The 21,828-nt window shown below is 41.0% G+C and overlaps 1 protein-coding gene across 1 annotated transcript in view; it reads right to left on the bottom strand.

Moving 5' to 3' along the window:
• The window catches only part of ARMC10 (armadillo repeat containing 10), a 33,983-nt gene that overhangs the window by 778 nt on the left and 11,377 nt on the right, over nucleotides 1-21,828 (bottom strand). The window contains exons 2-5 of the mRNA XM_060108150.1: nucleotides 12,431-12,579; nucleotides 9,749-9,883; nucleotides 6,221-6,397; nucleotides 837-908 (exon numbers count right to left, since the gene is read on the bottom strand). Of these exons, the coding sequence (XP_059964133.1) occupies nucleotides 837-908; nucleotides 6,221-6,397; nucleotides 9,749-9,883; nucleotides 12,431-12,579 (533 nt within the window). The remainder of the gene's footprint in view (nucleotides 1-836; nucleotides 909-6,220; nucleotides 6,398-9,748; nucleotides 9,884-12,430; nucleotides 12,580-21,828) is intronic.

The following is a 21,828-nucleotide window of genomic DNA, read 5'->3' as shown; positions in this document are numbered from 1 at the left end:
CTAACTGCACACACAGTGTGCAGGGCATAGAGCTGAGCAGATGAATATGACAGGGTCCCTTTCCTATAGGACTTGAGGTCCATTCTACCACAGCACTACCTATGCTTCCTTCAAAATACCACAGCTTTTTTTTTTTTTTTTTTTTGTGGTACGCGGGCCTCTCACCGCTGTGGCCCCTCCCGTTGTGGAGCACAGGCTCTGGACGCGCAGGCTCAGCAGCCATGGCTCACGGGCCCAGCCGCTCCGCGGCATGTGGGATCTTCCCGGACCAGGGCACGAACCCGTGTCCCCTGCATCAGCAGGCAGACTCTCAACCACTGCGCCACCAGGGAAGCCCAAAATGCCACAGCTTTTAACTGCTCCTTTCTTACATATTTTTGTCTCCTCTCCTAGATTGTAAGCTCATGAGGACAAGCACCATGTAATGCTGGACTCACTGGTGTATCTTGGCACTCAGCCCAGCATCAGGCACATACTGCGACCTCCAGAAATACTAGTGTTTCAGTGGATACTAAGATACACTGAACATAAGCACGTCAAATATATAAGATGTGATGATATACAAGTACCCCAAATTGGACAGAGACAGAAAAATTATAATTCATTATTGCTAGGGAGAACTTTTCAAAATGATTTTTAAAAGTAAAATACGTTCATTACAGAAATTTTAGGAAATTCACATCAGCAAAAAGAACCAAAAAAACACCCCACCTCTAATATTGCTCCTCAGAGATAAGCCCTGTTAATATTTGAGGTAAGTCCTTTCCTTCCAGATCTGTCTGTCCAAATCTATATATTTGTATGGACAAAACAAATATGTAAGCTACCGAACTTACTTTGGCACCAAGGAGTCCATCTGTCATGGCTGGATTTTCCGACAAATTCAAAAGCAGTTTTAAAACTTGAACCTGAAATAAGAACACTGGTTTATTTCAGACTAGCAAGCGTGGGTTTTCTCTCCCTGGCAGGCCCTCCCCCAACCAAGTCCACATTTTAAAGTCCTGCCTATTCAATGTCTGACTCAAATTTTCTCCATTCCACGAAGCTTTCTCAATTCCTCTCATTTAAAACCTTAGTTTTCCAATTATACTGATAGGGAGACAGGGAGAAAATAATGAACATCTTAGCTACCCACCCCTGGCGCACAGAAATACCTAACACAGAGTAAGTTTAGCATATGTTACATAAATAATCTTTATCACGATTACTGTTAAGTGAAATACGATCTTTAGAACAAAAAAAGGAATCTCTCAAAGCTGTTTCTACTTCAAGTATGAAAATTTGGGGATAGTTTGGTTATGAAGACTAACAATATGGTGCTTTATACTAGGTTTCTATGATTCTTGGAGCTTATCTTTTCTATGTGAAAAACTACAATCATTTAACTACGCAGTGACATAAATAATAAGCAAACAAATGTTACCTTATAGCTGACTAGCCAAAATATCAGAACTCTTATCACTTATAACTGAAAAGTCAGTAATGAAAACATTCAAATGGAATTCTTCCTTTAAAAATGCGAGTCGTGGCGCTTCACTGGTGGTGCAGTGGTTAAGAATCCGCCTGCCACACAGATGCAGAGGACAAACGTGTGGACACGAAAGGGGGAAAGTGGCGGGGGGGATGGTGGTGGTGGGATGAACTGGGAGATTGGGATTGACATGTATACACTAACATGTATAAAATAGATAACTGATAAGAACTTGCTGTATAAAAAGATAAAATTCAAAAAAAAAAAAGAATCCACCTGCCAATGCAGGGGACAAGGGTTCGAGCCCTGGTCCGGGAAGATCCCACATGCAGCGGGGCAATTAAGCCCGTGCGCCACAACTACTGAGCCAGCGCTCTAGAGCCCGCGCTCTGCAACAAGAGAAGCCACCGTGATAAGAAGCCCACGCACCGCAATGAAGAGTAACTCCGGCTCGCCACAACTAGAGAAAGCCCGCGCGCAGCAACGAAGACCCAACGCAGCCAAAAAAAAAAAAAAAAAAATGCAAGTCATGTAAAAGTATACTTTCTACAAGGTACTTGAAATTGCAGAACGTGAGGAGCAGGGAGAGCAGACTGAAATCAGGAAAAAGTGACAAATGTGCCCTCCATTACTCCCTGGAAGAGACCCGGCTATTATTATATAAACCTTTTTTGAATTACAAAGGCATTATGTGTTTACTATAGAACATTATTTTTAACTACAGAAAAGCAGAAAGGAAAAGGAAATTCACATTTCTATGACTAGAAATGATACTAAGTTTGGTATTTTCTCATATACATATCCTAATACACATTCCTTTGATCACACTGTACATATTAATTTAAGTAGAAAGATATGACTTTCCCTACTTTTACTGTTTTTATCATTCAAAACTTTTAAATAAAATTAATACATGTTCATGATAAATTTCAGAGTGCAGGAGGGTTCTGCACAGCAAAAGAAACCATAAAAACAATGAGACAACCTACAGGATGGGAGAAGATATTTGCAAATGATGTGACCAACAGGGGTTAATTTCCAAAATATACAAAGAGCTCATGAAGCTCAATATAAAAAAATAGCCCAATCAAACAATGAGAAGACCTAAATAAACATTTCTCCAAAGAAGACATACATGTGGCCAAGAGGAACAAAAAAGATGCTCAACATCACTTATTTCTAGAGAAATGCAAATGAAAATAAAATGAGGCATCATGTCCCATCAGTCAGAATGGCCATCATCTTTAAATCTACAAACAAGAAACACCGGAGAGCACATGGAGAAAAAGGAACCCTCTTACTCTATCGGTGGGAATGTAAATTGGTAACAGGTGCTATATATTAACGCATATACATGGAATCTAGAAAAATGGGACACATTAACCTATTTGCAGGGCAGGAATAGAGATGCAGACGTAGAGAAAGGACGTGGACACGGGGTGGGGGAAGCGGAGGGTGGGATGAACTGGGAGATCAGTACTGACATATATACACCACCACGCATAAAACAGAGAGCTAGCAGGTACCTGCTATAAAACACAGGAAGTTATTAACCTCGGTGCTCTGACATGACCTAGGTGGGTGGGATGGGCGGATGGGAGGGAGGACCAAAAGGGAGGGGATATAGGTATACATATAGCTGATTCACTTCATTGTACAGCAGAAACTAACAATATTGTAAAGCAATTATACTCCAATAGAAAGAAAAAAAAAAGCACGAGGGGGTGTCAAGGGGTACCAGTCAGAATGGTCATCATCCAAAAATCTACAAACAATAAACACTGGAGAGGGCATGGAGAAAAGGGAACCCTCCTACACTGTCGGTGGGAATGTAAATTGGTGACTGCCACTATGGAGTAGGCGTATATCTGGAGAAAACCATAATTCAAAAAGACACATACACCCCAACCTTCCTTGCAGGGCTATTTACACTAGCCCAGACATGGAAGCAACTAAAATGTCCATCGACAGGTGGATGGATAAAGAAGATGTGGTACATATATAAGGAAATATTACTCAGCCTTAAAAAAATGTAATAATGCCATCTGTAGCAACGTGAATGGACCTGGATATGATCATACTAAGTGAAGTCAATCAGACAGAGAAAGATAAACATCATATGATATCGCTTGTATGTGGAATCTAAAAAAAATGATACAAATGAACTAATTTACAAAACAGAAACAGACTCACAGTCTTCAAAAACAAACTGAGGGTGACCACCGGGGAATAGTGTTGGGAGGGATAAATTAGGAGTTTTGGTTTAACATATAAACACTATTTAAAATAGATAACCATGAAGGACTTACTCTATAGCACGGGTAACTCTACTCAATATTTTGTATTTATTATCTAAATGGGAAAAGAATTTGAGAAGTAATATGTATATGTATACCTGAATCACTTTGCTGTACACCTGAAACTAACACAACATTGTAAATCAACAATACTCCAATATAAAATAAAAAGTATGAAGATAGAAAGATAGAAATCAGCTGCCTGCTTTTAGACTCGTGACCCGGGTTTACATCTCGTGTGTTAAAGGTGAGAAAAACTATATATAAAGTTAGAGTACAACTACAGATTAAACAGTTAACGTATATGTATTTTGTTTTGAAACCACGGTCAGTCCTAACTTTTTCTTGTGTCACACATGCCATCTTGTGGTGGCTCTAGAACATTTCTTTTAAGCCATTACTTTCTTTTGTTCTCACGGCAGATGTAGCAAACACAAGGTTTATTTAAATTCACCTTCTACTATTCGTATTTAGTTATGAAACACTGTTGAACCCAAGAGATTATTATAGTAGAGTGAGATCACTTATTAAAAATATTTTAGGGCCTCCCTGGTGGCGCAAGTGGTTGAGAGTCCGCCTGCCGATGCAGGGGATACGGGTTCGTGCCCCGGTCTGGGAGGATCCCATGTGCCGCGGAGCGGCTGGGCCCGTGAGCCGTGGCCGCTGAGCCTGCGCGTCCGGAGCCTGCGCGTCCGGAGCCTGTGCTCCGCAACGGGGGAGGCCACAACAGTGAGAGGCCCGCATACCGCAAAAAAAAAAAAAAAAAAATTTTAAAAATTCATGTTGGTGGTTTTTTACTAAGAAAATATCTAAAATGGATACATTTTTCCACTTACAAATGGATTATTATCCGAAAGTTAAGTTGCAACTTTAAACTCATTTTTTTAAAAAGACTTTTCTGATGTGGACCATTTTTTAAGTCTTTACTGAATTTGTTACAATATTGCATCTGTTTTATGTTTTGGATTTTTGGCCAAGCGGCCCGGACCAGGGATCGAACCCGCACCCCCTGCATTGGAAGGCCAAGTCTTAACCACTGGACTGCCAGGGAAGTCCCTAAAGTCATTGTTTAATGGAGAAACAATTGGTGGTTAGCCTCCCAGACAGACGAAAAAAGCAAATTTTCTATCCCAGAAATACCTGCTAGGCAATGTAGTGGAAAAACAAAACAAACCAAAAATGAACATAGTATTGTGGTGTGAGTCACTTTCAAAATGTCATAAAATATAAACCATCTCTGAGACAGATATATACAGCCCCAAGGCCAGAGGTGCTTGGCTCTGAACACAACGTGCCTCTGAGGTTCTGGGCAAAGTAGCTGCAGAGAGAAATAGAGGAGTTTCCAACAGCCCCAATGCCATGGGGTAGAGAGAATGCAGTTTCTATGGGGGTCAAGGGCTGGAAGTTACCTTGCTCCCCTGGAGAGAGGGGTGTTGACGGGTGTGTGCATTTGGAAATTGCCTATGGATGGAGCATTATTCCTAAAATACTGCTAATATGATTATTACATTTAATTTTGAATGCCTTCGGGTACCTCTTGGGCCAGATCTAAGTAAGTTTGGCTACCTGAAATGTGGAAAGCCCATATAAAAACATCTCAGAACAAATTTTTAAAGGACTATAGTAAGGCTCTGCTGTAATCACAATTTGATAACCTCAGAAGTAACTTCAGTGAAGTTGATTATCTGGAGTTTGGCTTCACATTTAGTCCTTCTAAAATGCTCATGCATTTTTTTCAACTGTGCCAGAGAACACAGACCAATACAGTAAAACACTGATGAACAACTGACTCAACTAATTAGAACCTTTGATTACTCTACCTTCTGTTTTTATGGTATTTCTTGAAAAATGGTGCTTGATAAGAATGCACACCAATATGAGGGGTTTACTCAAGCAGTTTTCACAGGATGTCCCAGTTAATTCAGCTCCAACTCTGTTGCCTCCTACATCTATTGATACATAACAGGTCAAAGTGGAGCACTGAGACATGCATTACTGAAACTTACAAGTTTCGGAAAGATTTTACAACACATAATGGTCGAATCAAAAAAAAAAAGTTCTGTTAACCCTGAGGTAAGCAAAAAATTCAATTACCCAGCACTGTCACTCAAAGACTTCTTTTAATCACAATGGTCCTGTATCTGGTGCGGGTGAAGCTAGCTACTTCACTTCAGTAAAAGGTAAACTGATTTTCAGAGAACCAAATGAATACCCATCTATTAATAAGTGAAACAACAGATTATTTTCACAAGTTAACTTTGAAATTCAATATTAGGGTATAAAAATAATATACTTTCTTGCGCCCATGTAAGGGTTTCTAGTAAACTTTGAACTTTCTTTTTTGAGGAGTATCAACTTAAGACGGGTCACTTGTAAACTGAATTCCAATCTTAATAAACTGGATGCAACAGCTGTTTGTACTGCAAGTAACGACCAACCACTTCCTTCATACCTTGGTGCTTCCATTTCCCGTGAGCAACAAGTGGAACAGGTCTGTAATGTAACTGCTAAGCATGTGCTGGTGGTCATTGGTCACTGTCATGTTTGTTAACAACCTCAGTCCGGCCAGCTGCACAGCGGAGTTCAGGGGGCCGGAGAAGACATCCTCACAGACTTGACTGACGTACACCTGAAGGCAGGGAAAAAGTGAGCGTCTTAGGATCTCCAAAATTTTTCTATTGAACCGTAACTTTTCTGCACAGCAGAACAGGGTGATTGTTCAGGATGAGACTTGCTCCTTAGGAAAGACGGCATTTGTATCCAGCCCTCAAACTTGGGTGACTTTTTCTTTTAAGCTGCCCTTGTTAATGGGAGGCACAGAGCATTTTACAGCTATACGTCACTTCAGCCCTGAGACAACCCTAATGGGGCAGTGTTAGTGTGGCCATTTTACTGACTTTAAACTCTTCCAGGACCTTGGACCCCCTGCCCAATGTAACGAGCTGGTGGAGCAGTGTCCAACCCCAGAGACCATGCTCCCAACACCAGTGGGGGACCTCCCAACCCAGTCTGCCTTTCTGTGTCTGGGCACACTAGGATGAGGAGGAAGACCTGTAGGGCCATTGTGTACCATGGTTAAGTACCTGAACAGTAGGATGTAGGGGCGATATCATGTTAGAAGTAAAGAATGGGGGGGACACAAAGTCAAATAGAACTTTTCTTTAGAGTTCTTTTCTTCAAAAGTAAGCAGAGGGCTTCCCTGGTGGCGCAGTGGTTAAGAATCCGCCTGCCAATGCAAGGGACACGGGTTCAAGCCCTCGTCCAGGAAGATCCCACGTGCCGTGGAGCAACTAAACCCGTGCGCCACAACTACTGAGCCTGCGCTCTAGAGCCCACGCATCACAACTACTGAGCCCACGTACCACAACTGTTGAAGCCCACGCACCTAGAGCCCATGCTCCACAACAAGAGAAGCCTCGATGATGAGAAGCCTGCACACCGCAACGAAGAGTAGCCCCCGCTCACCACAACTAGAGAAAAGCCTGCGCGCAGCAACTAAGACCCAACACAGCCATAAATAAATTAAAAAAAAAAAAAAAGTAACCAGAGGCAAACTCTATTTGGCCCAAGGTTCTTATTTACCAAGGTATATGTATATGAACTACTCCTTCGTAATTTGTAAACCGCCACTGGCAAAAAGTAATGCAATGCCAGTAGTACTCCTATTTCACACGTGACAGATCTAAACTAAACCCAGGGTGATGGAAATTTTTCTGAAACTCTATTTTCTATGTTTGGCCATGATCTCTCCAGCTTGGAAAAATTATGTCTCACAAATAATTGGTATTCACCTAAGTCCGAACTCCACCAAACATTCTAATTGGTAAGAAAAATTCCCTAACATAAAATGCTAATGGACTTCCCTGGTGGCGCAGTGGTTGAGAGTCCGCCTGCCGGTGCAGGGGACGCGGGTTCGTGCCCCGGTCCGGGAAGATCCCACGTGCCGCGGAGCGGCTGGGCCCGTGAGCCATGGCCGCTGAGCCTGCGCGTCCGGAGCCTGTGCTCCGCAACGGGAGAGGCCACAACAGTGAGAGGCCCGCGTACCGCAAAAAAAAAAAAAAAATGCTAAGGAATTACCAACCGTCCCATAAGCCAGTATTAACTTTTAAAAATATCCAAATGTATTCATGTTACCTAATGGCAGTAAAGCAAAGAGAGATTAAATTTTTAATCTGGTTTCAAGATCTAAATGATATTTACACATCAATCTGGCTGTCCTGGGTCACCATTTCATTATACATCCATCCTTTAAAAAAAAATGGCATTTCCTTAGAATCATTATAAATCATGTATTTTCACAGGATGCTCATGTCTTTCAAAGCATTTCCTAAAATGTGCTGAGCATTTACATCCTTATTAGCTCTGAATCTTTTCTCCACTTCAGTTCTAGCAACAAGAAATGGGCCAGCTCAGTTATTCCTGGAGCCGTGCCCACCTCACCTTGTTCCTTTCTCTTGTGATTCCCTCCTTCCCCAACTCTGCCCGTAGAAAGCTTAGACAGTCTTAAGAGCCATCCTGGGCTCTAGCTTTTACAGAAACTTCTGAATGAAATCTCTCCTTTCTGCGTATTCAACGATATTTTACTTGTATTTTTCCTTAAAGTATTTCATCATGTTCTGCCTTGAATTACAACTATTTGTGGACTTGCCTTATCCCTCCTTCTAGCTTTCTTAAAACAAGAGCTAATCATGTTCATTTCTAAACTCTGTAACACAGAGCAGGAGCTCAATAAATGTTGAATTAACATAATTTCCTCATTTGTTGTGTCTTCCTGCTGATGTTATCTGACTTTGGCCTGGTTCCTTTACCACATTTGGATTAAACTGAACCCCAAATTCAAAAGTCCACTGCACTTCTTATTGGCTGGTTCAGGTCCCTCCTTCCTCTGACTTAGTCTCCATGAAAATGAGCAGAGGGCCTGAGTAGACATGTTTCCAAAGACATACAAATGGTCAATAGGTTCACAAAAAGACGTTCAACATCACTAATCATCAGGGAAACGCAAATCAAAACCACAGTGAAATATCACCTCACACCCAGTAGAGTGGTTATCAAAAAGACAAGAAGTAACAAGTGCTGGCAAGGATGTGGAGAAAAAGGAACCCTTGTGTACTGTTGGTGGTTGGTGCAGCCACTATGGAAACCAGTATGGATATTCTTCAAAAAATTAAAAATAGAATTACCATATGATCCAGTAATCCCACTTCTGGGTATATAGCCAAAGAAAACAAAATCACTATCTCAAAGCGACACCTGCACCCCCATGTTCACTGCAGCGTTAGTCACAATAGCCAAGACAGAGAAATAACCTAAGTGTCAATCAATGGACAAATGGATAAAGGAAATGTGGTGTGTATATACAATGGAATATTATTCACTATAAAAAAGAAGGAAATCCTGCTATTTGTGAAAAATGGACGGACCTTGAGGGCATTATGTTAAGTGAAATAAGTCTGACAAAGACAAACAATGAATGATCTTATTTACATGTGGGATCTGAAAAAGCCAAACTCACAGAAACAGAGAGGAGAATGTTCAGGTGAAGGAAATGGGGAGATGTGATCAAAGCAGACAAACTTCAAGTTATCAGGTGAATAAGTTGTGGAATCAAATGTACAGCAAGCTGACTGGTTAACAATACTACATTGTATACTTGCACGTTGCTAAGACAGTAGATCTCAAATGTTCTCACTACACACACATGCATGCACAGGTAATTATGAGGTGACGGAGGTGTTTGCCAATGCTATACAGTAGCAGTAATCATTTTGCAATATGTATGTGTATCAAATCATCATGTTGTATACCTTAAACTTACACAATATTTATGTCAATTATATCTCAATAAAGCTGGAAAAAAAATAATTCTTGGCTATAAAGTTATAAAGTATGGCCTACTAAAATTTCATTACTTACCTTTTTGTTATTTTTCTCTTTCATTTACAGAAATCCTTACCTTTTGTGATTTCAGATAACTTACCTTTATCTTTATTTGATTTTCAACATTCACACTCAGGTTATTCAGTGCATTTAAAGCTTTCTCTTTAATACTCTGGTTGGGATTGTTGATTTTGCTTCCAATGATTGGAATACCACCCAATTCACGAATCATGACCTAAGAGGGAAAAAACAAGACCATGACTTCAATATGCAGCCCCCTTCATTATATTCTTTGCATCTACAAATACAAATAAAAACTAATGACTCTTTGGAAATACTGTTACCATATACAACCTCTAATTCCTATTTTTTTAAAAAAGTTTACGACCCAAATTTTACAGGTAAAGAAACCAACTGAAAATAAATTATTAATATATGTAATATTTAAACTATAGCATGGAGATATACAATGAAGATTTAAATCTACTACAAGAGCGACTACAATGATCTCAAAGCAATTTACAAACAAAATTATTTTACTTTGAAATAAGTTATAGCTCTATTACAGGCCAATTTGGAAATGCATTAAGATTTAGAACACTAGAGTAGTGTTTTGCTAAAATGAATACTTTGGAACACTAATCCCTCAAGATTTTAGTAGATGCTCCATTAAAAAAAAGGGAGCTTTCATGGATAAGTAACTTTGAGAAACTCTGGGTATAACAAGACTAAACATGTCTCTTTATTTTGATGCAGTCCTATGTTCGTGTGCATTGGAATCTCTGAGAGGGGAGTATTGAATATAGTACTTCTATAAACTTTATCCATAAAGAAGATCATTTTTCAGTTGGGGAGAGGAAGAAAACTTATTAACATCTTGAAGTATTAAAGTTCCACACAGTTTGGAAATGGTGCCCAAATTTTCAGAGGAAAAATAATCTGGAGATTTCTCACAATCAATTGCAACACTAAATACTATGTGCCTTTGTCCCAACATTGAAAGAGACATAAACTTTCATTTCTTACAAGAAAAATAAGCTGAAAATGACTCCTGTCAGGCCAAAACATGCCGTTCTATCAGAAAAAGAGAGAGAGAAGTTTTCCCTCTGCAATTCCAGGTTCTTCCAAAGAATGTGTGGTTACTAGAAAACAGCCCTTTTAAAAACAACAACAACAAAAAACCTGTACTGTTAAAGCAGATGAAGGCACTATAATAGATGACGAGGGACACCAACTCCCATTACTGAAGAAAGTACTTGTTCACCAGTGGCTTCTGACCCACTCACTCTGACTACAGTTTGTTTCAGAGGAATATAAAACTATGGCATCATAAATAACCCCAATACAGACATGCTAATAAGCTAGTCACCATCTGTTGTTTTTGTCTGCCTGGCACCCCTCTTTCTATTGGGGCAGACTCAGCACCTCCTCTATCCTATATGTCCCTGGTGGGACTGCTGGTCAATTGTGTTTACACCCATCCCTGTTGTTTTTGGCTGCAGGATGCACATGTGAGCCAGGCCTTGCTAATCATGGTCCAGGGTGCTTTGGCCCAACAATCAGTCCAAAGGGTTGGCACTTATCCAAGCAGAGCAACTCCACCTTTCAGATCATGAGCTACAATGATGAAGGCTTGAGAGGCCAGTGGCTTTCTTTCCATCCCTGGGAAGAAAACCTCTTTGTGGCCAGAGAGACAGAGATCAAAACACAAAAAGGGGCCTCCCTGGTGGCGCAAGTGGTTGAGAGTCCGCCTGCCGATGCAGGGGATACGGGTTCGTGCCCCGGTCCGGGAGGATCCCATATGCCGCGGAGCGGCTGGGCCCGTGAGCCATGGCCGCTGAGCCTGCGCGTCCGGAGCCTGCGCGTCCGGAGCCTGTGCTCCGCAACGGGGGAGGCCACAACAGTGAGAGGCCCGCATACCGCAAAAAAAAAAAAAAAAACACAAAAAGAAGCAGGGGTAAGCAGCCAAAAGACAGAGAAAGAGAAGGTCTGATAATGCTTTCTGTAACCTTGAACTATATTCACACTTGTGCCTGAAACCAATGATACCCTTGGACGTCCAAGTTAACTGAGCTCAATATTTTCCCTTTTTGGTTTGAAATAATTTAAGTTGGGTTCTGTCATTTACAACTGAAATGTGAGTAACAGACAAATATTCCTTGTATCTCCCGATAAATCTCTAGAGCTTTAGAGTAAACCTTGACATGATGGATAAATACGGACTAAAATGAAGTATAAATTCAAAACTGTGCATGCATGACAATGTTAAGAAAGGGCATTAGCTGAAAATAATGACAAAAACTGTTTTACTTTTCTCCATGGGTAGTGGGGGGAGGAAACAGAGGCCATTTACATTGGTCCGTGGTTGTCAGCGTGTGGTCTAGGGAGCACCTGCATCAGAACCATCCTCATAAGCCCTGTGCACAATGTAAAGCATGTACTTAAATGTCAGATGCTTTTGTTGCTCTACTGCAGCACTGCTGAACTTTAAATAATTAAAAAGGTCATGCAATGCTAAGTGTTGATTAGATACACTTATTACAAATGTGATGCCAGTGACCAACTTCATAGGGATCTTGATCTAGAATCCTATTACTAATCGTATTACTATTAGGCTGTGCTTTTCAGAAGTACACAAACGTTATTCTGTAGGTATCCATAGCCATACTATATAGATGAAAAAACTGAGGCTCTCTGCGAGGTTAAGTAACTTATCAGGGTCACAATTAGTGCTGGTGTGTGAGAATAGGAGGAACGTGTTTGCAGAGACTAGGGTACTCACTTGGTTGACTGAAAAGGCTGCATTGTTACCCAGAGTGACCAAAGCTCTTTCGATAATGACAGGATCCTCAGTAGACTCAAGCAGGTAAAGGAGTTTCTGAAGTTGTTCAGCATTTAGGATATCATCATATGAGTCATTGGTTAAGTCTTCTGCATAAGAATAAAGTTATTTAAAGTTCATTTAAAATCAATGAGACAAATTTCTTTTACGAACAATACTGAATGCATATTCCGATACCAGGCACAATTTTAAGCACTTCAAATGCCTTATCTCATTTAATCTTCAAGTGACCCTTGGAAGATACTATTATAATTCTCAATTTACAGACAGAATACTGAGGCTTATAGAAGTTAAGAAATTAGCCAATGGTTACTTTTCTCTTTTAGTAAGGCACTGCACGCCAACAGCATTTCTTTTTTAGTAAGGCATTGCATGCAAACAGCATTTTCTATTTCTCCTTTCTAAAAATCAGGTACACCCATCCAGTGGAACACTTCCCTACAGACATAGATTATTAAGAAACAGAATTTGCATTAGGGAGAACTGTTCTGATCACAGTTTTAAGAGTGCCTCAGGCTGGAGCAAAAGCTATGGGAGTGGCCCAATCATGCTGCTACTGGGGAGCTTTTGTTTGGTTTATATGAGCAAGGCATGATGACCCAGACGCAAGAACAGCAGTCCACCTGGGGGTGATGGCAAAAGCTGTTGTTCTGAGGAATAGGTCAAGTAGTCAAATGCTGTATCTGCTCAGGAACATTTGAAATTTATAGCTCTAACCTTTAAAAAAAAATCCTCTTTATAGAAATCACCACAGGAAAAACAGAAACCATTTGTATAATGATATAATTGTGTTATAAACATAGAACATGATTCTCTCCAAATTAAACTATGAGAATAGGTCAGACAGTGCAAGTGTCCACCGTACATTGCCCAGGGTGGGGCTGAGGGGGCAGTTTATAACAAGAGGTGCTGTATGATGTCACAGCTGTGCTTTTTGTTTTTAAAAATGTCTCTCAGGGGCCTCCCTGGTGGCGCAGTGGTTAAGAGTCCGCCTGCCGATGCAGGGGATACGGGTTCGTGCCCCGGTCTGGGAGGATCCCATATGCCGCGGAGCGGCTGGGCCCGTGAGCCATGGCCACTGGGCCTGCGCATCCGGAGCCTGTGCTCCGCAACGGGAGAGGCCACAGCAGTGAGAGGCCCGCACACCGCAAAAAAGAAAAAAAAAAAAAAAAAAAATGTCTCTCAAATTATTAAAAGTTATCTTTGGATGCTGGGATTATGAATGACTTATTTTCTACCCCTGTGCTCATGAGTACTTTCTGATTTTTTTACAGTAAATATGTACACTTTATTAAAATAATTGAGTATATTACTTAAAGAGGAAACACAGACAAATATGAGGTAAACAGACAAGTTTAGATTATGGGAGCCAATAAGTGATATGATGTCCTGAAGAAGCCAAACAAGAAACCAATCGTTAGGAAAATCTAAAAGCCAAAAAGCCAGCAGATTCTCACTCCCATGTCTTATAATCAGAACCTCTGTACCATGCTTTTACGCCTGAATCCACTACCTGCCTCATTAACACCTTATAAAAGAATTTCACCCAAAGAATACTTGAAAAGGTAAGTGAAACAATGACAAAAACACAGATTTTTAGAATGGAAAGATTTTTGGGGGGTTCATCCAAACCTCTTACTTTACACACTAGGAAACTGAGACCAGGATCATTTAAGGATTTGCCTAATGTCACAAAGGAGTTAGTAGCAGAGACCAGAGAAATGAAAATACAAAGCTACAGACAACCACTGAACCTCTTTTGGGTCTCAGTCTTCTCACGTGTAAAGTAAGGTTGGTCAAACACTATAACTGGTTCCAAAACTTCCTGTACAGCCCTGAAGTTGTGTAATTTTATACATATACACATGACAAAAATAGGATAAATTTAAGTCATTCATACTTCCAAAACATTTCAAAATCCTATAACTTCCTTATACATTTTCCCACAAAGCCATTAAAAAGTTTTATAGATATATAATTTATAAATAGCCAAAAAAATTGACAGGGAAAAGTGTTAAATCATAGACTTTTCACTTGAAGGAAGGAAGTGCAATGTGGTTAAAAGTAAAAGTAAGTTAAAAGTAAGCTCTTTGGAAGATGGCGGAAGAGTAAGATGCGGAGAGCACCTTCCTCCCCACAGATACACCAGAAATACATCTACACATGGAACAACTCCTACAGAACACCTACTGAACGCTGGCAGAAGACCTCAGACCCCCCAAAAGGTAAGAAACTCCCCACGTACCTGGGTAGGGCAAAAGAAAAAAGAATAAACAGAGACAAAGGAATAGGGACGGGACCTGCACCAGTGGGAGGGAGCCGTGAAGGAGGAACGGTTTCCACACGCTAGAAGCCCCTTCGCGGGAGGAGACGGGGGTGGCGGAGGGGGGAAGCTTCGGAGCCGCGGAGGAGAGCACAGCAACAGGGGTGCGGAGGGCAAAGCGGAGAGATTCCCGCACAGAGGATCGGTGCGGCACTCACCAGCCCCAGAGGCTTGTCTGCTCGCCCGCCGGGGCGGGCGGGGCTGGGAGCTGAGGCTTGGGCTTCGGTCGGAGCGCAGGGAGAGGACTGGGGCTGGCGGCGTGAACACAGCCTGAAGGGGCTAATGCGCCACAGCTAGCCAGGAGGGAGCCCAGGAAAAAGTCTGGACCTGCCGAAGAGGCAAGAGACTTTTTCTTCCCTCTTTGTTTGCTGGTGCGCGAGGAGGGGGGATTAAGAGCGCTGCTTAAAGGAGCTCCAGAGACGGGCGCGAGCTGCAGCTAAAAGCGCGGACCCCAGAGACGGGCGTGTGACGCTGGGGCTGCTGCTGCTGCCGCCAAGAGGCCTGTGTGCAAGCGCAGGTCACTGTCCACGACCCCTTTCCGGGGAGCCTGGGCAGCCCGCCACTGCCGGGGTCCCGGGACCTAGGGACGGCTTCCCCGGGAGAGCGCACGGCGCGCCTCGGGCTGGTGCAACGTCACGTTGGCCTCTGCCGCCGCAGGCTCGCCCCACACTCCGTGCCCCTCCCTCCCCCCCGGCCTGAGTGAGCCAGAGCCCCCTAATCAGCGGCTACTTTAACCCCGTCCTGCCTGAGAGAAGAACAGACGCCCTGCGGCGACCTACACGCAGAGGCGGGGCCAAATCCAAAGCTGAGACCCGGGAGCTGTGAGAATAAGGAAGAGAAAGGGAAATCTCTCCCAGCAGCCTCAGAAGCAGCGGATTAAAGCTCCACATCAACTTGATGTACCCCGCATCTGTGGAATACATAAATAGACAACGAATCATCCCAAATTGAGGAGGTGGACTTTGACAGCAAGATTTATGATTTTTTCCCCTTTTCCTGTTTTTGTGAGTGTGTATGTGTATGCTTCTGCATGAGATTTTGTCTGTACAGCTATGCTTCCACCATTTGTCCTAGGGTTCTATCCGTCCGTTTTGTTTGTTTTGTTTTTTAATTTTTTTTCTTAATAATTATTTTTTTAAATTATTTTATTTTATCTTTATTTTACTTTATATTCTTTCTTTCTCTTTCTTTCCTTCCTTCCCTCCTTTAGACAACGAATCATCCCAAATTGAGGAGGTGGGCTTTGAGAGCAAGATTTTTGATTTTTTCCCCTTTTCCTATTTTTGTGAATGTGTATGTGTATGCTTCTGTGTGAGATTTTGTCTGTATAGCTTTGCTTCCACCATTTGTCCCAGGGTTCTAGCCGTCTGATTTTTTCTTAATTTTTTTTAAATAATTATTTTTTATTTTAATAACTTTATTGTATTTTATCATACTTTATTCTATTTTACTTTATCTTCTCTTTCTTTTTTCCTACCTTCCCTCCTTCCTCCCTCCCTCCCTTTCTTTCCTTCTTTCCTCCTTCCTTCCTTCCTTCCACCCTCCCTCGCTCCCTCCCTCTCTTTCTTTCTTTCTTTCTTCTATTAATTCTTTCTAATTTTTCTCCCTTTTATCCTCAGCCGTGTGGATGAAAGGCTCTTGGTGCTGCAGCCAGGAGTCAGTGCTGTGCCTCTCAGGTGGGAGAGCCAACTTCAGGACACTGGTCCACAAGAGACCTCCCAGCTCCACATAATATCAAACGGCGAAAATCTCCCAGAGATCTCCATCTCAACACCAGCACCCAGCTTCACTCAACGACCAGCAAGCTACAGTGCTGGACACCCTATGCCAAACAACTAGCAAGACAGGAACACAACACCACCCATTAGCAGAGAGGCTGCCTAAAATCATAATAAGTCCACAGACAACCCAAAACACACCACCAGACGTGGACCTGTCCACCAGAAAGACAAGATCCAGCCTCATCCACCAGAACACAGGCACTAGTCCCCTCTACCAGGAAGCCTACACAACCCACTGAACCAACCTTAGCCACTGGGGACAGACACCAAAAACAACGGGAACTACGAACCTGCATCCTGCAAAAAGGAGACCCCCAAACACAGTAAGATAAGCAAAATGAGAAGACAGAAAAACACACAGCAGGTGAAGGAGCAAGATAAACACCCACCAGACGTAACAAATAAAGAGGAAGTAGGCAGTCTACCTGAAAAAGAATTCAGAATAATGATAGTAAAGATGATCCAAAATCTTGGAAATAGAATAGACAAAATGCAAGAAACAGTTAACAAGGACCTAGAAGAACTAAAGATGAATCAAGCAACGATGAGCAACACAATAAATGAAATTAAAAATACTCTAGATGGGATCAATAGCAGAATAACTGAGGCAGAAGAATGGATAAGCGAGGTGGAAGATAAAATAGTGTAAATAACTACTGCAGAGCAGAATAAAGAAAAAAGAATGAAAAGAACTGAGGACACTCTCAGAGACCTCTGGGACAACATTAAAAGCAACAACATTCGAATTATAGGGGTTCCATAAGAAGAAGAGAAAAAGAAAGGGACTGAGAAAATATTTGAAGAGATTATAGTTGAAAACTCCCCTAATATGGGAAAGGAAATAGTTAATCAAGTCCAGGAGGCACAGAGAGTCCCATACAGAATGAATCCAAGGAGAAATACGCCAAGACACATATTAATCAAACTGTCAAAAATTAAATATAAAGAAAACATATTAAAAGCAGCAAGGGAAAAACAACAAATAACACACAAGGGAATCCCCATAAGGTTAACAGCTGATCTTTCAGCAGAAACTCTACAAGCCAGAAGGGACTGGCAGGACATATTTAAAGTGATGAAGGAGAAAAACCTGCAACCAAGATTACTCTACCCAGCAAGGATCTCATTCAGATTTGATGGAGAAATTAAAACCTTTACAGACAAACAAAAGCTGAGAGAGTTCAGCACCACCAAACCAGCTTTACAACAAATGCTAAAGGAACTTCTCTAGGCAAGAAACACAACAAAAGGAAAATACCTACAATAATGAACCCAAAACAGTTAAGAAAATGGGAATAGGAACATACATATCGATAATTACCTTAAATGTAAACGGACTAAATGCTCCCACCAAAAGACACAGATTGGCTGAATGGATACAAAAACAAGACCCATATATATGCTGTCTACAAGAGACCCACTTCAGACCTAGAGACACATACAGACTGAAAGTGAGGGGATGGAAAAAGATATTCCATGCAAATGGAAATCAAAAGAAAGCTGGAGTAGCAATTCTCATATCAGACAAAATAGACTTTAAAATAAAGACTATTAGAAGAGACAAAGAAGGACACTACATAATGATCAAGGGATCGATCCAAGAAGAAGATATAACAATTGTAAATATTTATGCACCCAACATAGGAGCACCTCAATACATAAGGCAAATACTAACAGCCATAAAAGGGGAAATCGACAGTAACACACTAACAGTAGGGGACTTCAACACCCCACTTTCACCAATGGACAGATCATCCAAAATGAAAATAAATAAGGAAACACAAGCTTTAAATGATACATTAAACAAGATGGACTTAATTGATATTTATAGGACATTCCATCCCCAAAAAACAGAATACACATTTTTCTCAAGTGCTCATGGAACATTCTCCAGGATAGATCATATCTTGGGTCACAAATCAAGCCTTGGTAAATTTAAGAAAATTGAAATTGTATCAAGTATCTTTTCCGACCACAATGCTATGAGACTAGATATCAATTACAGGAAAAGAGCTGTAAAAAATACAAACACATGGAGGCTAAACAATACACTACTTAATAACAAAGTGATCACTGAAGAAATCAAAGACGAAATTTAAAAATACCTAGAAACAAATGACAATGGAGACACGACGACCCAAAACCTATGGGATGCAGCAAAAGCAGTTCTAAGAGGGAAGTTTATAGCAATACAATCCCACCTTAAGAAACAGGAAACATCTCAAGTAAACAACCTGACCTTGCAGCTAAAGCAATTAGAGAAAGAAGAACAAAAAACTCCCAAAGTTAGCAGAAGGAAAGAAATCATAAAAATCAGATCAGAAATAAATGAAAAAGAAATGAAGGAAACGATAGCAAAGATCAATAAAACTAAAAGCTGGTACTTTGAGAAGATAAACAAAATAGACAAACCATTAGCCAGACTCATCAAGAAAAAAAGGGAGAAGACTCAAATCAATAGAATTAGAAATGAAAAAGGAGAAGTAACAACTGACACTGCAGAAATACAAAAGATCATGAGAGATTATTACAAGCAACTCTATGCCAATAAAATGGACAACCTGGAAGATATGGACAAATTCTTAGAAATGCACAACCTTCCGAGACTGAATCAGGAAGAAATAGAAAATATGAACAGACCAATCACAAGCACTGAAATTGAAACTGTGATTAAAAATCTTCCAACAGGGCCTCCCTGGTGGCGCAAGTGGTTGAGAGTCCGCCTGCCGATGCAGGGGATACGGGTTCGTGCCCCGGTCTGGGAGGATCCCATATGCCGCGGAGCGGCTGGGCCCGTGAGCCATGGCCGCTGAGCCTGCGCGTCCGGAGCCTGCGCGTCCGGAGCCTGTGCTCCGCAACGGGGGAGGCCACAACAGTGAGAGGCCCGCATACCGCAAAAAAAAAAAAAAAAAAAAAAATCTTCCAACAAACAAAAGTCCAGGACCAGATGGCTTCAAGGTGAATTCTATGAAACATTTAGAGAAGAGCTAACACCTATCCTTCTCAAACTCTTCCAAAATATAGCAGAGGGAGGAACACTCCCAAACTCATTCTATGAGGCCACCATCACCTTGATACCAAAACCAGACAAGGATGTCACAAAGAAAGAAGACTACAGGCCAATATCACTGATGAACATAGATGCAAAAATCCTCAACAAAATACTAGCAAACAGAATCCAACAGCACATTAAAAGGATCATACACCATGATCAAGTGGGGTTAATTTCAGGAATGCAAGGATTCTTCAATATACGCAAATCAATCAATGTGATACACCATATTAACAAATTGAAGGAGAAAAACCATATGATCATCTCAATAGATGCAGAGAAAGCTTTCGACAAAATTCAACACCAATTTATGATAAAAAGCCTGCAGAAAGTAGGCATAGAGGGAACTTCCCTCAACATAATAAAGGTCATATATGACAAACCCACAGCCAACATCGTCCTCAATGGTGAAAAACTGAAAGCATTTCCACGAAGATCAGGAACAAGACAAGGCTGCCCACTCTCACCACTGTTATTCAACATAGTTTTGGAAGTTTTAGCCACAGCAATCAGAGAAGAAAAGGAAATAAAAGGAATCCAAATCAGAAAAGAAGAAGTAAAGCTGTCACTGTTTGCAGATGACATGATACTATACATAGAGAATCCTAAAGATGCTACCAGAAAACTACTAGAGCTAATCAATGAATTTCGTAAAGCAGCAGTATACAAAATTAATGCACAGAAATCTCTGGCATTCCTGTACACTAGTGATGAAAAATCTGAAAGTGAAATCAAGAAAACACGCCCATTTACCATTGCAACAAAAAGAATAAAATATCTAGGAATAAACCTACCTAAGGAGACAAAAGACCTGTATGCAGAAAATTATAAGACACTGATGAAAGAAATTAAAGGTGATACAAATAGATGGAGAGATATACCATGTTCCTGGATTGGAAGAATCAACATTGTGAAAATGACTGTACTACCCAAAGCAATCTACAGATTCAGTGCAATCCCTATCAAACTACCACTGGCATTTTTCACAGAACTACAACAAAAAATTCACAATTCGTATGGAAACACAAAAGACCCCGGAAAGCCAAAGCAATCTTGAGAATGAAAAACGGAGCTGGAGGAATCAGGCTCCCTGACTTAAGACTATACTACAAAGCTACAGTAATCAAGACAGTGTGGTACTGGCACAAAAACAGAAAGATAGATCAATGGAACAGGATAGAAAGCCCAGAGATAAGCCCACGCACATATGGTCACCTTATCTTTGATAAAGGAGGCAGGAATGTACAGTGGAGAAAGGACAGCCTCTTCAATAAGTGGTGCTGGGAAAACTGGACAGGGACATGTAAAAGTATGAGATTAGATCCCTCCCTAACACCATACACAAAAATAAGTTCAAAATGGATTAAAGACCTAAATGTAAGGCCAGAAACTATCAAACTCTTAGAGGAAAACATAGGCAGAACACTCTATGACATAAATCACAGCAAGATCCTTTTTGACCCACCTCCTAGAGAAATGGAAATAAAGACAAAAATAAACACATGGGACCTAATGAAACTTCAAAGCTTTTGCACAGCAAAGGAAACCATAAACAAGACCAAAAGACAACCCTCAGAATGGGAGCAAATATTTGCAAATGAAGCAACTGACAAAGGATTAATCTCCAAAATTTATAAGCAGCTCATGCAGCTCAATAACAAAAAAACAAACAACTCAATCCAAAAATGGGCAGAAGACCTAAATAGACATTTCTCCACAGAAGATATACAGACTGCCCACAAACACATGAAAGAATGCTCAACATCATTAATCATTAGAGAAATGCAAATCAAAACTACAATGAGATATCATCTCACACCAGTCAGAATGGCCATCATCAAAAAATCTAGAAACAATAAGTGCTGGAGAGGGTGCGGAGAAAAGGGAACACTCTTGCACTGCTGGTGAGAATGTAAATTGATACAGCCTCTATGGAGAACAGTATGGAGGTTCCTTAAAAAACTACAAATAGAGCTACCATATGACCCAGCAATCCCACTACTGGGCATATACCCTGAGAAAACCATAATTCAAAAAGAGACATGTACCAAAATGTTCATAGCAGCCCTATTTACAATAGCCCGGAGATGGAAACAACCTAAGTGTCCATCATCGGATGAATGGATAAAGAAGATGTGGCACATATATATAATGGAATATTACTCAGCCATAGAAAGAAATG

This window comes from Mesoplodon densirostris, chromosome 9 (genome assembly GCF_025265405.1).
Source record: "Mesoplodon densirostris isolate mMesDen1 chromosome 9, mMesDen1 primary haplotype, whole genome shotgun sequence".
Taxonomy (NCBI): Eukaryota; Metazoa; Chordata; class Mammalia; order Artiodactyla; family Ziphiidae; genus Mesoplodon; species Mesoplodon densirostris.
This window is presented reverse-complemented; position numbering and strand designations above follow the sequence as displayed.